At 41.1% G+C, this 17,797-nt stretch overlaps 2 protein-coding genes across 13 annotated transcripts in view; one reads left to right on the top strand and one right to left on the bottom strand.

Annotated features, from left to right (window-relative positions):
* phka1 (phosphorylase kinase, alpha 1 (muscle)) overlaps positions 1–17,797 on the top strand; it is a 148,467-nt gene that overhangs the window by 101,066 nt on the left and 29,604 nt on the right. For 3 of the 12 annotated variants that reach the window (XR_004219452.1, XR_004219451.1, XR_004219449.1), the window contains 5 exons: positions 8,330–8,359; positions 10,361–10,534; positions 10,641–10,694; positions 10,957–11,157; positions 13,253–13,526. The exons of 4 other annotated variants lie outside the window; for them this stretch is intronic. The gene's annotated coding sequence lies outside the window, so the exon portion shown is untranslated. Of the gene's footprint in view, positions 1–8,329; positions 8,360–10,360; positions 10,535–10,640; positions 10,695–10,956; positions 11,158–13,252; positions 13,530–17,797 lie in introns of those variants that run through there. 5 more of the 12 variants (XR_004219463.1, XR_004219461.1, XR_004219453.1 and 2 more) reach the window with 4 other exon arrangements.
* LOC116406535 (cyclin-O protein B-like) lies at positions 1,533–3,528 on the bottom strand. The gene has a single exon (XM_031890648.1). It carries the CDS (start codon positions 3,414–3,416, stop codon positions 2,100–2,102), a length of 1,317 nt encoding a protein of 438 aa, XP_031746508.1. The 5' UTR covers positions 3,417–3,528; the 3' UTR covers positions 1,533–2,099.

Below are 17,797 nucleotides of genomic sequence, written 5' to 3'. Positions count from 1 at the left end.
AGTATATCCCACAGGAATATTATTTTTGAAGAGGCCTATATATTGGCACATATGCAGCAAAATCAAAGCAAACACCTTAAAAAAAAGGCTAATATTGTCACAGATGCTTTTTTTTTTATTACATAGTTTTCCTTTCCCTAAACAGCGGCTACCCTCAGTAATATTATTGCTAATATTATTTTAATTTGGAGACCTAAAACTATATTTTATTTTGAAATGAATAATAACTAAAGTTCTATATTTTCTTGCTATTATGTTTTTTTTGTGATGATTGGAAGATGTTTACATTTCTGTTTAATAAAACTGCCCAACACTGTAGTTCTGTGGGTTTTTTTGTTCATTTGTGTAGCCAACACTGTTCTGCTACTAGAAGGAAATCCTGCCTGATTTGCACTTTGTTTTGGCGCTACAGGAGTCCTGTGCCTCCGCTATATGGGAGAGCAGGTACACTGTAACATGGCTGTGCCCAGGGTCAGGACAGACTGGGCTGTAATACCCCTCCCTGGGGATGTCTCTAAACCACAGTCACTCACAGAGAAAAGGTTAATAGGTTTATTTTCAGAACACTGTAACTTTAAATAAGGTGCATAATATTGCAGACGTGTTTGGTTGCTGAGTTGCTGGGGGATCCTCACTTATGTGGCAGTTTCTTTAGAGCCCTGAGAAAGACTTCCTTTGGCTTTCCATGTCCTGAGACTCCCTTTGCTTCTGCACCCTAAACAGAGCATGTTTTTCTGCCACTGGGGTTTCCCCACTTACTTCCCACACACAATAATCTCTGTGCCTTCACCCTACTCTCTGCTTCTCCCCAGCACTGCCTCTGCATGCCTTCCTTCCTGCCAGCTCACTGGGGAGGGGATTCCTCCCTGCACAGACTCACCCAGATAGAGAGATGGGTATACCCAGCCTCCCTGCATTTGTATTGGCATATTTTGTTTAAAAAGGTAAAACATCCGTTTCTATTACATTGTGCCTATGCAAGTCCCAAAATGTGTTGCGGCTGCCTTGTACATTACCTCTTACTGCAGACAAATCTCTCTCAGAACTGACCATAGAGTTTTATTGTGAACCCTCAGGCAGAAGTCATGTTCAGCGCATAGATGGGCGCAAAGCATAGATTGGTTAATCTGGGACCCTAAAAAGCATTTGTACCAGCTCTTGTTTAAACTAGAAGGGCAATTTCAGTTTTTTTCTATGGCGCATTGGCCCAGAATTTCTCCATGTGCAATTGCACAAAGGTCTATTTCACTGGCGGGTGTCAAAATGCTGGGTACCCCACCCCCCCCCCGCTAATATTTTCCTTAGGCAGATTGTAAAGGGAAACAATGATGTTAATTAGGCATTTAGATTTATTTTATTATTATAATCTATTAAAAGGTTAAGTCTGCCTCATAGAAGGAATGGCACTGCTCTGTTACTACATAAGACCATTTATTACCCTGCTAATATACCTAATATTAATTTACCTACTAATGCTAATATACCTACTAATTTGGTTTCCAGAACCCATAAATAATAACACAGACAACAACTTTATGTAAAATCTGTGAAGATCACAGCTTTATTAAAAATATAATTTATGAAATGTGATGCTCACTGTAGGGTTATCAGATCACTGGAAATCAGAGGGCACATATAGAAAGAGCTGCACGCTGCAATATAAATGCACCTTCTATACGTGTCCTCCCATCACCAGAGGGTCTGGTAACCCCACCACATAGGGCTGTTTGATCCCAAGGAAGGCAAAAAACCTAGAGAGAAGCTTGGGCCAATCTGCTTCACTAGAGGCAAAAATTCCTTCCTGACTCCTAAATGGCAATCGGAATTATTCCCAGGATCAATGCGCCCTATGGAGCTTTGAAAGAGTTAATAAATGTACAGTAATGGGTAAATACATGTTTGCCTCTGTTTGTCTGTAGGGAAATGTGTTCATAGGTAATTAAGAGTGTATGGAAAGTGACAGCTCTGCTTGATGATGGTACTGGGTGCCCTGGCAATGTCACCCCCCCATGGTCCAGAAATAGAGATCCCCAATACTGTCACTTGTATTAAATGGTAAGTAGTATGGACATGTAGGCCTCAGTGTGTGCGTGTGTCTATCAGTAAGGAAATATGTATCCGTATGGGTGAAGGTATGGCAGTGTATGCATGTATGGGTGCCAGTAGGAAACTGGGGGCATGTATGGGTGCCAGTATGGAGGTGTTGGCATGTAGGGGTGCATGTATACTTGCCTGTATGGATCAGTGGGCCAGTATGTGTTGTGTAGCACATAACCGGCCCCTTCCATGTCCTGAGAATGGCTGGATCTTTCTGCCATCTCTAAGTGCTGGGAACCTGCTGCGTCCCTAGATGTTGATGCCACCTCTGGTGTTCTCTCTCTGCCTTCAGGTAGATGTTGGTTGGTAGGTGTTGCTGCAGGCCTTGTGGTGGGAGGATTAAAAGCTGGAAAGATTGCTGGATAAACTCCTGGCAGAAGCGGATGTAAAAAATAGTGGCCTATAGAGACTAGATGGCAGATCTTTTCCATGCACTCCTCAATTTGGTGTTCTGGGTAGTCAGTGGGGGCCACTTTGACAGGGTTGTTATAAGAATAGATTTTATCTGCCACATTGAGACAGCACAGTGCCATGAGAGATGGTTTGTGCATGTAGAAGTCTTGATGTTGGTTCAGGCACAGTGCTGCGATGCCTCGGGCAGCTGTTAGGCTTTTGGCTGCTCTTGTGAGCTGGGCAGGGGAACACTCCTCCTTGGTCAGTCTCAACAGGGAGAAGTGCTCCAAAAAGAAATCGATGGTTGGTACCCCCAGGCGAAACAGCAACTTCCTTAGGATGGTTCTCTCCAGGTGACGCATTTCAGCTGGTGTCATTCTGTAGTCAAACAGAGGTAGGAAGAGTTTGGGGGGGAGGGGGTACCGTAATTCAGCCACTTTGTAAGCCATGTAGAGGCAAGTGGCTCCCACTCTTGTTAGGGTGTCGGGGTCAGTAGGAGTGCAGGACACATACCGCTCCAGGAAGTTTATACCCAGGCACAGGGTCTGAAAGTCCAATCTCAGGTACCTGTGCACATTAATCATTAGGGTGGTGATGTGGTTCCAGGATGCAGCATTTATTTCCTTTTGATTTTCTAGGAAATTTTCCAGCTGATAACCTCCCTCCAGGCCTTTTTTATAGAGGTAACACTCCTCTCCATACTCCCTGAAGGTCTGCAGGGCATCAGCCAGGTTGGTCAGGGTGTTCCATGGCTCCCCCTCTGGCACCGGTTCCTCAGCTGTAGGGGTGCTGGTCCCACGCAGATCACCCTGGGGCTTGGCCCTTTTGAATTCAGGGCTGCACCCAGGGGAAATGATCTCCTCTTCTTGCTCTTCTTCTTCTTCTCTTATTCTTTTTCGCTTTCCAACGCTCAGAGTCTCCATCATTTAGCTCCTCTCTCACCAACTGTCACAAAAGACTGTTGGGACCAAGTATCCGTTATCCACAAGTCACCTCTGCTCTTCACTGATTGGCTGGGCATGTAAACAACTGATAGGCTGAATCTGAAGTACAAATGCTTGAGTTGCTTTGTCATTTAACTTCTCCTTTATTTCTAGTGCTTTGCCTTGTACTTCAGCCTCTTTTCTTATATGTGAATAAAGCTCTGTAGCTTTCAGAAAATCTGATATCTAAGCTTATCTAATGCAAAAATGATCCATATATAGATTTTAAATATACACATAGTTTACCATAAAGTGACAGCAGATATATCTCAGGGTACAAATGCTTGCTCTCAGAATCACAGCTTTTCATTCTCATAATTCAAGAAATCTGTGCAAATTTATTTTTTTTTTTTTTGCTAGATTCAGGTGCAAGTGCAGCTCCTCGTATGGAGCCACTGCCAGACATCACGTCCCACCATTATCTGCCTATACAGCTGTACAGACACAAATTCCAGGCCAGGGGTGTGTGAATGTACATCTTAGAAGGACTGGGTAAAGTTACCAGTCCATTTGTTCTTTTAAATGCAAGTTGTTGGTCTGCCCTGATATGCCCGCCAGTTTAATTTGATTGTTTGGTCCAAGGTGGGCATATCCGGAAACAATCCACTCATTTGGCGACTTCGCCACGGCAGATCACACCGTGTATGTTTTTAAATATTTATAATAATGTATTATGACTGCAGCAAGGCAAATGTTTGCTGTTAATTATGGGACTGTGTGGAAAATATTAAGAGTCCAGTGCCACTAAAATTGAAAATGATGGTTCCTTTACTACCCTACACAGAGAGAAAATGATAAATTCTGGATAGGCAGCTTGATAGTGACTTGACTTGACTTGAGCTAATAAGGGCATGTGTAGATTTGGTTGATAAAACACAATAAATAAATGTGACGTTATCAGGATGTATTCTGACTATTCTTTTAATAGAAATAAGCATGTATTTTTTAAACTGATAATAGCATGTTTTTAATAGGAAAAAATATGCTATTTTTTAAACTAAGCACTATAGAAGGGATTATAATTATACCGCATCTTAAATTTAGATTTGGCAAATTAACTGTAGGAAGGCAGTTTTATTAACAGTGCTTAATATTAAATATCATAGCTATATCAAAGCTAGAGAGTAATAGCCTTCAGTAAAGGCATAATGCATTTCCATGTGGACTGGACCTGAGAAATGGTAAGATCACAATATAAGGATATCAGCCTCCCTTTTCACCCTCCTCTAGGCCTTCAAAATGCAAAGTCAAAGCCCTGTAGAGAAGCAGATTTACTGGTGACCTGTTAAAAAGCAGATCTTTATTGGTTTGCTATGTATGACTTAATGTGGGCAAATTTAGTGCATTTTATTTATTAGTGCATTCACATGGTGAATAATGTAAAAATCAGAATACTCTACAAATATATTATTTACACCAGTCCCTGCCTCATGTTGTTAGCCTGTTAGCTCATACATTTAGAGCTCCGATTGTCCAATTATTGTATAGTATGCTACCCCTTATTCAGAAAGCTCCAAATTACTGGAAGCCCATCTCCCATAGAATCCATTTACAAAAAATAATTCTAATTTCTAATCATTTCTAATTTTTAATGACTTCATTTTCTCTGTCATAATAGTTACATAGAGTCCATCAAGTTCAACCCATCCAAGTAAACCCAGCACACACAAACCTATACTGATCTATCTATACACTCACATACATAAACTATAAATACAACTACTAGTACTAACTGTAGATATTAGTATCACAATAGCCTTGGATATTCAACTTGTTCAAGAACTCATCCAGGCCCCTCTTATAGGCATTAACAGAATCTGCCATTACCACATCTCTAGGAAGGGCATTCCCCAACCTCACTGCCCTCACCGTGAAAAACCCCCTACGCTGCTTCAAATGGAAGCTCCGTTCCTCTAATCTAAAGGGGGGGGGGCCTCTGGTGCGTTGATTGTTTTTATGGGAAAAAAGAACACCCCCTATCTGCCTATAATCCCCTCTAATGTACTTGTACAGAGTAATCATGTCCCCTCGCAAGCGCCTCTTTTCCAGAGAAAACAACTCCAACCTCGACAGTCTCACCTCATAGTTTAAATCTTCCATCCCCTTTACCAGTTTAGTTGCACGTCTCTGCACTCTCTCCAGCTCATTAATATCCCTCTTAAGGACTGGAGCCAAAACTGCACTGCATACTCAAGGTGAGGCCTTACCAGGGACCTATAAAGGGGCAAAATTATGTTCTCATCCCTTGAGTCAATGCCCTTTTTTATACAAGACAGCACTTTATTTGCTTTAGTAGCCACAGAATGACACTGCCTGGAATTAGACAACTTGTTATCTACAAAAACCCCTAGATCCTTTTCCATTAAGGAAACCCCCCAACAAACTACCATTCAAGAGATAGTTCGCGTTGATATTATTTCTACCAAAATGCATAACTTTGCACTTGTCAACATTGAACTGTTTTACTAAATAAAACAGTTCACTATACTTGTTCCTAACTAAGCTGCTTACATCCATATTGGGTTTATTTAATGTTTAAATATTTGTTAAATATTTCAATACTGACACAAAAAAACTACCTTTCAAAATATGAATATACATGTTGATGGTTTTTTGCTATCAGGTTTGGTTTTTAAGTAATTTTTACTTGAAGTTCCTGAATCTGACTGTTTTGCCAACCTGACTGTCCCTTTTCAGCCTGACAGTTATAGCTTCTGATGCTAATGGCCTACTGCTGCACCAACATGGCAGCCCCCTCATAGAGGAACATGGGGGATCAGATCAGGTATTGTTAAAGCATCAGACTTTTATGGCAAAATTATAAAGTTCTTGCAGAAAACAATGTTAAAGGGACAGTAACACCAAAAAATGAAAGTGTATAAAAGTAATTACTGTATAATGTAATGCTGCCCTGTACTGGTACAACTGGTGTGTTTTCCTTAGAAAGACTACTATAGTTTATATAATAAAGCTTCTGTGTAGCCACAGGGGCAGCCATTTACAGGAGAAAAGGCACAGGTTACTTAGCAGATAACAGATAAAACCCCATTATATTCTACAAAGCTTATTTGTTATCTGTTATGTGCCTGTGCCTTTTCTCCTTTTTCCCAGCTTCAATGGCTGCCCCTGTGTTGACATAGCAGCTCATTTATATAAACTATAGTAGCATTTCTGTTGCAAACTTACCAGTTTTACCAGCGCAGGGCAACTGTTCATTATATTTTAATTACTTTAAAACACTTTAATTTTTTGGTGTTACTGTTTCTTTAATTGCATCACAGACTCAAAGTCATTAGACAGTGTAGGACTCACGTACAATGAGGGGCCTTGATGTGGCACGTGAGCTTACATATTTTGGCCAAAGTGTGGTACTAACACCTCATTTTTTGTAAAAATTATTTTTAAAGGCAAACTAAGCGCTGGCAAACTTTCTTTCTCTTTGTAGAAAACAATGTTATGATATATGTAAAAAAAGATTTCTGGTGTCAGTATCTCTTTAAGGTATAGTCATCTAAATTAGAGAAAGTTGATGCCCCAGGTCTCTGCTGTCTGAAATGGGGCGTAGGGACCTGCAGTAATACAAGAAAGCCAATACGCTGTGTGCAAAATGCAAAAATATGGGCAGAGGAAATTAACTCCTGCCTCAAATTTTATTCTCCATCATCATCCTTTCTTCTGCCCAGAACCGGAGGTGGACAAAATGCAGCTGATAAATGTGCAACCAGCCTTCTGATTCCCATGAGGCTTTGACCCTCTGTTTCTGCTCGACTAGAACTCTGCACCCAGCCAACATATTTGACAGCTCCTGCCTCTCCTCCCTGTTAAACTGCCTGCAATACAGTGCTGCGCTAATGCTTTCCACAGAGCAACATCCACAGTACTGATATACAGCTCAGTGTAGGGGGATAGAAAACACAGAACCGGCACACAGAATTGCTCTTCCACAGGGGTGATCCCCTGTGTTAATTGTGTTAAACAGGCTGCACACAACGTGTTTCGGGGGCATACCCCTTTGTGTTTTTTATGAGTATTCCAGGCGCACCAATCCCACTCAGTACGGATCACTGGAGTATAACTATACAGAGAGGTTGGCTGTGCCTGTGGGTTCTCTAAACACTGCCAAGTCCTCCAGTTCTCCAATAATGTAACACTTGTAAATTCTCAAGTCTCCTACAATGATATAAAACTGCCAGACACTGCAGTGTTCCCCAGTAATGTAGCACTGCCATATAATCCAGTCTTCTCTGATGATGCAAGACTGCCGCATACAATCCTCACCAACAATATACAGTACTGCTGTGGAATGCTTCAGTTTTTTTCATTGATGTGCCAAATATTCCAGTCTTCTCCAGTGATGTAACACTGCTATAATTGTAATTTTTAATGAGTTCTGCTTCTCTGCCAGTGCTTATTAAACATCCAATATATAAAATATCAAAATTTCTAATGTCTTCAGAACCCAGTCCTTACGGATCTTCATTTATCTAGGATGGCTGCAGGAGAGTTCTTGTGTCAGAATAAACAAGTCTGCTATTCTCCTGCACTTGGGAGGTTCTTAAGGGCTGGCGTTAAGCATCCATGCATAATGTAATAGTTAATCTCTTATTCTTTGCCGCTTAATCACAACACGGTTTTGCTTTTTAGTGCAGAAAGTCCCAAAAGGTAAAATTCACCTTGAGAAAATTCTGCTTTGATTGATGTTAATTTGGAATAAATAATGACTCCATATCTTTTGGGTTTAGCATGCCTCATGTCGCTTTGCCCACTAACTGCGTACACATAGTTAAATATTTAGTCCTATTTTATTTATAAGGCTACTGTCCCTAATTTTTTTTATTGTGTGCTTTTTGAAACAGGACATGGATCTATCTTCAGGAATGTCACTGGTAATTATTATGTTACTTGGATTGAAATACCATAATGCTTTAACAAATTGATGCATAACACATATAAGTAGGCTTTGCCTTCTATTTATATTAAACAAAGTGAAGGCTAAACACTGTGAAGGCTACCCACAGCCATCTTGGTTTCTGTACCAGCACTAATACTGTAAACCAGACACACATGAAGGGCTGTGACACGCGGGGAGATTAGTTGCCGCGCGACAAATCTCCCTTGTTGCGGGCGACTAATCTCCCCAAAATGCGGAAGTTTCCTCTCAAGGTAACTTCCGTGATTTTGGCAAATTGCACCGCCGCGTATGCCACCCCACCGGCGATTTACATTCTAGCCGGTGGGATTGCATTTTCGGCCCACGACAAGGGAGATTTGGCGCGCGGTGACTAATTTCCCCGTGTGTCAAAGGGGGAAGAGTATGTTCACCTTCAGGCAGTTGTCTGAATTTAAAGAACACCGCTCAGACCAGGATCAATACTGCTAAATCTCTCTCTCCTCTGTTCTCCCTTTGGAAGGGATTGCCAATGCCAACTTGCATTCTGCCCAAACAGGAACTGGTTACTGCTCACTCCATCCTCTCCTGCATTGTTTGCATTTTATTGATCAGATTAGCTAAATCTTGCCAGACAGCAATATTAAAGATATGAAAATGAAGCAGGAGAGGGAAGGCATGCACAGAACTAGTTCAGTAATAAACTCTTGAAATGCAGACTATTGTCTGAGCTGAACATACCCATTAAAGATTAATCTAAACATTAATTTTCTGAATGTAATAAGAGATTAATTTTATGAGTTCAGTTATTTAGGTTATTAATGGACAAAACCTTTACCCCCTCACCCAATTAGACTGCTTCCTATTCTTACTGCATGCAAAGAGAAGCTCCCCTGCCGTGTATACATAGTTACATAGGGTTGAGAAAAGACCATTGTCCATCAAGTTCAACCCATCCAAGTAAACCCAGCACACACAACCTATACTTACCAATCTATACACTTACATACATAAACTATATATACAACCCCTTATACTAACTGTAGATCATAGTATCACAATAGCCTTGGATATTCTGCTTGTTCAAAAACTCATCCAGGCCCCTCTTAAAGGCATTAACAGAGTCTGCCATTACCACATCACTAGGAAGGGCATTCCCCAACCTCACTGCCCTCACCGTGAAAAACCACCTACGCTGCTTCAAATGGAAGCTCCATTCCTCTAATCTAAAGGGGGGGGGGGGGGGCTCTGGTGCGTTTTTATGGGAAAAAAGAACACCCCCATCTGCCTATAATCCCCTCTAATGTACTTGTACAGAGTAATCATGTCCCCTCGCAAGCGCCTCTTTTCCAGAGAAAACAACCTCGACAGTCTCACCTCATAGTTTAAATCTTCCATCCCCTTTACCAGTTTAGTTGCAGTCTCTGCACTCTCTCCAGCTCATTAATATCCTTCTTAAGGACAGTGCTGGCACATATTAGTGCAGGATCCAATATTCCTGGGGGGTTTTTCTCACATCCCGTCATATTGTAACTGGTCAGTTTCCCTTTACTTGAAGGGGACCTATACCCACTGACATACCTTAAAGAGAAAATAACCCCCCCCTTTTTTTTTTTTACATGAACTCAATCTGTTGAGCTTGTGTAGGAAAGATACATAAACACTATCTGAACTTCCAGATATAAATATAAATGTATTTCATTTTATGTATCTCCTGATGTACCTTTTATACTTAAGCCCAACTGAATGAGCTCATGTCAAAGAGGGGGGTATATTTTCTCTTGAATTTAAAATTGATCGGTGTGTACTTGGAGATCAGACGGAGCTCCAGAAGTTTGTTACTGATGCAAGAAGAGCTTTCTGTTGCTTCTCTGCTCTCTTATTCTGTTCCCTGTGATTGGGATGATAGAATTGAGTAGATAATTGTCAGCAGACCTGGACAGAACAGCAGAAGATGCACCATTGTGTCTAACAATCTACTCTCTGTTTTCCACTTAAGAAACCCGGCGATTCCCTCTCTGTGTCTGGTGATCTTTCTACTTCCACTATATCAGACAGCGATAGTGCCAATGATAGCCGCCAAGGCCAGTGGCTTTGAAGAAGGCGCCTTGATGGAGCTTTAAACAGAGTGCCTATTGGGTTCTACCAGAAAGTTTGGCTAATCCTGCAAAAGGTGGAGCATATTAAACTGCACAAATATGTGCTATGCTGTTTGTACACTTTTATTTTTTTTTCTTTTTACCTTATTATTGTTTTTTTTTTTGTTTGTTTATCATCAGTGCCATGGATTGTCTGTGGAAGGTTTTGTTTTACCATCATCAAGCACGCGTGAGGTGAGAGTTCCCCAAACCATTAGTTTAAGTGATATTAATATATTTCATTTTTATCAGCCATGATCCACCAGAGAAGCCGCAATAATGAGGGTACTCTTTTTCTATAAAAATGTTGTAGATCATCCTTTATTTTTTACAGCAATTTTTGTGTTATCAATGCTGCTGGTCACATGACAAGTTTACCAGCAACACTCCCCTGATCTTTATTATCAGTATTTTATACTTTACTGCTGATAAATGTCCCTCTCCTTCTTTGATGCAGATGACACCGGGTGAGCTGAAGTTTTCTGCCCATGTGGAATCTGTTTTGAATCGTGTGCCTCAGCCAGAGTACCGCCAGCTCCTAGTGGAAGCTATTTTGGTGCTGACCATGCTTGCTGATGTAGATATCCAGAGTGTTGGGGGTATCATCCACGTGGAAAAGATTGTGCAAATTGCAAATGAACTGTTCTGTCAGGAGCAGGTAAGGATTTCCACTATGGCTGGATCTTAGTTACCATATTAGCTGAGTAACAAACGGAATAAGCACAAGCCCACCCATCCAGGGGACAACATTGCTTTACCATTATCATAGCCCATATCAGTTGAGTGTAAATCCATAATGTATTCTTTATTTTATCCATATTTGAAATTTAATCTACATCAAGCATGTTATAGTAACACTATCCACCTGTAGAAAGTAATGTGTGTTTCATGGTATCCACACCCTGGTTTTTGTCTACGGTTATTGGCTGCTATCGTCAGCCAGATGGCAGCAGTGGGCAAACTGTCTATTGTTAACAAAGGCACTGCTGTTCATGCTGGGAAGTCAGCCTCTCACTACTTTGTACCATCCCATGTACATGCATATTCATATCCTGCAAGCAGAAATCCATTTAAATAAAAGGGGCAGAATGTTTACAAGCTAGGCGAACATTGTGCGTAAATGTATTTATATCAAAGCAGTAGGACTTTTCCTGGGAAAAAAAACGCTTGATTTTTTGTTTGTGTTTTTTTTTAATTTAAATGCAGCATTTGTATATTTATATTATATAGGACAAATGCAGAGATAGAGATCGACACAGTGTGTGCATGCTGTTAGGAACTACTGCACATGCACCAGTTTCCTCATCATTCGCATAATATTATTTCTGTTGCGTGCCGATAGATTAATAGTATGCAAGTGAGTAAGGACTAGACTAGGAATGAACAGAAGCACTTGAGCCTGGAGGTGGCCATACACTAAAAGATTCACTTGTTTGGCAAGGTCACCAAACGAGCAGTTCTTTTCTCCGATATGCCCACCTAAGGTGGGTGGTATTTGGTGTAACCCAATCGTTTGGCCCTTGAAACAAATGATTGAATTTCAATGACAGGTACAGTACCCTATCAATGAGCCAATGCCATCCCCAGTCTGACCGCATCAATTTTAGGTCAGATATCGGTTGGGTAGGCTCTTCAGGGATGCACATAAATGGGCAGATAAGCTGCCTAATCGATCTGAAGAACCCAAATTGGCAGTCTAGATCTGCCCGTGTATGGGCCACCTTTACTGAAGTTGATTTCCCTCTTCCTACTGCCGATCTCTGTCTCTGCATAGTTACCCCTTCTCTAGAGGAGGATCCAAGTCCCCGCGATCAAGAAGGCATATGCGTAGTTTATCTATTGCATGTAATAGAGACATTTATTTTTTAAACAATTACAATGGGGGGAAAACCTTATTTTGTAGAGTTAAACCACTTTGAAAGGACCTTGGAGAACGGTGGACACATATGGCTTTGTATCCAAAGAACTCAACCGTAGTAGGTGCATAGCTTCTTTTTTATGCACCAGGGAGAGAGTAGTAATTCTATGTGCAGGATGATAGCTAATACTACAGCATTTAATGCTGGTTTGAGGCCTACTATCTAAAGCTCTAAAATTCTGGGTGCCTTACATATTGGGTATGACATTCATTTATGTAATAATTTAGTCTGAAGACACACACAGCCATCAAGTCTTTTGGGTTTTTTTTCAAAGTTGACAGAGTTTCTTTATATTTTCTCCCAAGCATCTGAACAAGAAAGTTGTGATTAAATGGGAACTCTACTTTAAAACAACTTTAGCTTTTTAAGAAGCAAACATAATTTCAAGCAACTTTGCAATATATATCAATTGAAAAATATGTAGCCTTTTCATAATATGCATTTTAATGTAATAATATGGTTTAAAACAGTTACCAAAGCTTAGCCCCCTGTTCTCCATTACAGTGCAATGCATTGTGGATTATGTAGTTCCTGTATGCAGTAAGAGTTAATGAAGTTTAGCTGATGCAAAGCCAAAAACATGTCCATATGAAATCTGACCCTTAATGTGAAAATAAATGGTAACATCTGAAGCACAAATGTTAAGGATGACAGACTTCGGCCTATAACCACTTCCCTTTACTCTGCCTTCTTTTCATACCCATATTGTCTACCCCTTATTTGAAATAGCAATAAAGTACTATGAAATAATGGAAATTGGGGTAAATATGTTATTGCCGTATCCTGTTAAGGTACAGCTAACATGGTTTTCTCTTTCATCTCTATCATTCACAGAAGGTGCTTGGTGCGGATGACACCATGTTGGATGTTGACCCAACGACTGGTATTTGCCATTTGCTCTATGACAGTGCCCCCAGTGGACGTTTTGGGACAATGACTTATCTCTCTAAATCAGTAGCCATCACCCTGCAGGAGTCCTTACCCCACAGCGGATGTTCCATGCAGTGACATATACAGTCTGTTTACACTAAAGCTGCTGGTATCCTGAGAGCCACTGTGAAGGAGTTTGGTCACCTCATTCTGCCTTGGCATTAAATGCTGCTTCCTATCATTTGCTGCTGTTCTGTAACCAAAGTAATGGGTAAGATGTGCAAATATCAGCACTAGTCTTCAAGTCCAGACACTAGCAGTGCTTTCTAACATGATTTTTACATAAGGATTTTGGACCTGTTATATGATCCTGATACTTCTGCATATCCTAGTGAAAGAATATATTTAAAGAAACAGACACGCAAAACAAATCAAATTGTTCAAGGAAAGTATACTTTGGCACAACTCTTTGTGGACACACAGCTTCCTGTGGAGGAAGCAGTTATGGGCTGGAATGTGCCCATGATCATTTCAAAGTAAAAATCATAAAAAAAGGAATATACGTATACCCTATACAACTGAAAAAGTTATGCAGCGCAATCAGTTTAAATATGAAAATGTAAAAGGAGATTAATTGTTCTTTGACATAGAGTAAAAGAAGAATATCTAATAACCAGCATAGCTGGCAGAGTGACTTGGTACTGTTAATCCCAGTGTAGTTACCAAATTGCAGTAAAAATGAAATTGTTCTATAGCAATTGAACTCCTAAAGCAACTGTACATATCTTGAGGTCAGGAAGACACCAGTTATACACCAGTTATACCATTGTACACTTGAAGTTAGCACTTAAAATTCTGTTCCTGTGTGACATTTATGGATGCACCAGATCCAGGATTTAGTTAGGCATTTAAACAAATACCAGCAATGTTCACAGTAGCTAAATTTTTAGTTTCTGCAAATCTGAATAAAATCAAATAGGAGAAAGGTAGAATCATTGGGAGGTGCCAAGTTGCCATCCTGTCTTTGATTCTAGTCGGTAACCTCAGACCACAGGCTGCCACTCTTTTTTCCCATAAAAGCACTGTCCCTGGGTACTTTACTTCTCTCCCTGCTTCTATGGTGCCCCTGCATCCCCTGCATTACCCTAGGCCTAGGTGATCACATGTGCAGGAGTGAAATCTTTGCTGATTTCAGTGATCTACAAGTGTACAGCGTGCTGGGACATTGGAAGAGTATAGCAAATGAATAGTACCTGGTGCTGTGAATTTCTGGAAAACAATGAGGGGTGCTGCTGGGGTCTGAAATAAGTGGCTACAGTGCTGTCCAACTTCTACGGTGCCGAGGGCCGGAATTTCTCTAGCTTACATGGTGGAGGGCCGCTAATGGAAGCCAGTTTTGACCACTCCCCTTTTTGAAACCACACCCACTTCAAACCACACCTATTTTATCACAATGGTGGTAGCACAGCAAAATCCCAAATGATTGGTCCTTACTGTGGGGATATCAACCATCATTCATATGTGAAAGAATTATGTCATATTAAGATATACCCTTAAATTCCATATGCCTCCTCCTCCCCTGTGGATAGCAGAGCAACCCCCAGTACATAATTACACACCTTTGGGACCATTTAATGGCTATTTCCAACTGCTAACAAACTCCCACAACAAACCCCTGCCAGGTTCACCTCCCACAAGCAGCATAGGGCTGCCATACTCTGCCTGTCCTACCCTGCCTGTGTGTGCCATACTCTGCCTGTCCTACCCTGCCTGTGTGTGCCATACTCTGCCTGCCCTACCCTGCCTGTGTGTGCCATACTCTGCCTTCCCTATGCTGCCTCTGTGTGCCATACTCTGCCTGCCCTACCCTGCCTGTGTGTGCCATACTCTGCCTGCCCTACCCTGACTGTGTGTGCCATACTCTGCCTGCCCTACCCTTCCTGTGTGTGCCATACCCTCCCTGACCTATGCTGCCTGTGTGTGCCATACTCTACCTGCCCTATGCTGGCTGTATGTGCCATACTCTACCTGCCCTATGCTGGCTGTATGTGCCATACTCTACCTGCCCTATGCTGGCTGTATGTGCCATACTCTGCCTACAGTACCTTCTGAGGTGTGAAGAAGTGAACAATGGAAGTGATTACAGTCTGAGCCTCAGGTGTGAATACTGCAGGGGGTGAACAATACAGGTATTAAAAGGTGTGAAAAACACAGGGGATTACATGTTTAAACAATACATAGGGATTACAGCCTGAATCTGAGGTGAGAACCATGCAGGGGGGGCAGTTAATCTCAGTACTGATACCATTTAATGCTTACTCAAAGGTAAGCCATCAAAGCAGCAAGACAGGTGGGGGGCCACACAGAGGGGGGTCGCGGGCCGCGGGCCGCGGGCCGCCAGTTGGACAGCACTGCTCTAGAACATACTAAAAGTTCATTTAAAGGTGAACAACCCCTTTAGATGAGTAAAAGCCATATGTTTAATGTTTTTTCTGGTATGGCCAAGTCACCAGACAAGTGGATCTTTATCCAGTTTAATCACACACACAGTGTGGGTGAATTGGGCAGATCTAAATGTTTGTCCCTTAAGCCAGCAATCAAATCACATGCAGCCATCATTGTAGGCCTTGGCCAATAGGATTCTAATGCAAGATAGCTTCATATTGTTCAAATGTGTCCATTATCTTCCATGTATGTGTACAAACATACCATTTTAGGGAAATAATGGAAAACCTGCCGCCCTACAGATGTGGTTGATGGAGGCTGAAAATTATGGTTCAGCAAGTTCTAGCGGGCTGCACATAGGATTTGCCCGTTTTAGGGCTTTCTCTGAATTCTTTCTGATGCTGGTTTCATTTTAATTATTTCTCCCCATTTTCATTTGGAAGATTTTTTTGTTGTGTCTCTTTTTATTTTACCACTCCATCCATTTTATTTATGAACTTGTGTTTTGCAAGAACATATAATTGTTACTTCATATTGTGCTTTAGTGAATTCTATACTGTTTTTTGAGCTTGTGATAATTTATCCAAATAGACATAAAAGTTTTATGTTTAGGAATATATATAAATTTTTTTTATTGGCCTTATGCCTCTGCAGAATGAGAGAGAGAATGCACGGGCCTCTGGAAAGGATACATAATACTTCATATTTAATATAAACATAAGCTGCAATCTGCTTAATATTTGTGCATTGTGCCCAGATTGTCATGGAGGCATCTCCTATTACGCTGGGAATTCTGGGTAAAGAAACGGCAAAATTTGCAAATTGCACTGTTGGGAGATGAGCCATGTTGATAGTTCTCTTGCAATATTGTCAGCAATTTGTATGTATATTTTCCCTGAATAATACTGTTTTTATTGAAACACAAAAGTTCTTTAAATGTTAGAAAATGCCAAGGGAGGCAATTTCCAACAATTAAGCCAGACCACCATGAGTAATAGGCTTTACTTGCAGTGATCTTAATGTTATACTTTAGTAAGTCATTTTTGGGAGATTTGTTGCGCACGATAGTGCAGATTTAACCATCGGCGATAAGTCTTACTGTGTGCCATCACTCTTAGGGCTGTGACACGGGGAGATTAGTCGCCCGTGACAAATCTCCCTTGTCTCGGGCGACTAATCTCCCCGAAACGCCGTCCCACTGGCGAAAATGTAAATCGCCGGAGGGATGGCATACACGGCGTCGCAAATTCCTGAAATTTCGGAAGTTTCCTCTTAAGGCAACTTCTGCGATTTTGGGATATCGCGGCGCAGCGTATGCCATCCCACCAGAGATTTACATTTTTCACCAGTGGGATGGCATTTCGGGGAGATTAGTCGCCGTGACAAAGGAGATTTGTCACGGGCGACTAATCTCCCCCGTGTGCCACAGCCCCTAGGGTGAAGATACACAGAGCTACTTAGTGGCAGGTACTTGTCATGGCTAGTAAGATAGGCAATGCTGTTCATTCACTGATCGTTGTCTCTACGTGTGTTTTAGCAGAGGGAATTCTCAGTATTGTCTATGGCAGGTATTTTCTGGTGTTTAGTAGCCATGAAAAAAAAGCTGATACTAGTAGCTTTGTGTGTCTTGACCCTTACAGCCATGGTACAACCTACTGCTTAGGCAGATTTCCAGCCACAAGTGAAAAGGGCAGTTCAGCATTCACATACCAACATTGTTGGCTCCCCGCATTTACATTCAACAAGAAAAAGCTACCTATGCTGCTGTGAGTATATCACAAAAGAATATTATTTTTGAAGAGGCCTATATATTGGCACATATGCAGCAAAATCAAAGCAAACACCTTAAAGAAAAGGTTAATATTGTCACAGATGCTTTTTTTTTATTACATAGTTTTCCTTTCCCTAAACAGCTGCCATCCTCAATAATATTATTGCTAGTATTATTTTAATTTGGAGACCTAAAACTATATTTTATTTCGAAAAGAATAATAACTAAAGTTCTATATTTTCTTGCTATTATGTTTTTTTTGTGTTTACATTTCTGTTTAATAAAACTGCCCA

This window comes from Xenopus tropicalis, chromosome 8 (genome assembly GCF_000004195.4).
Source record: "Xenopus tropicalis strain Nigerian chromosome 8, UCB_Xtro_10.0, whole genome shotgun sequence".
NCBI lineage: Eukaryota > Metazoa > Chordata > Amphibia > Anura > Pipidae > Xenopus > Xenopus tropicalis.
Note: the sequence above shows the minus strand (reverse complement) of the source record. Positions and strands in the feature narration are given on the sequence as shown.

Excerpts from the sequence above, each read along its gene's own strand:
- LOC116406535 (XM_031890648.1), bottom strand. The coding sequence starts at position 3,416 with ATGATGGAGACTCTGAGCGTTGGAAAGCGAAAAAGAATAAGAGAAGAA.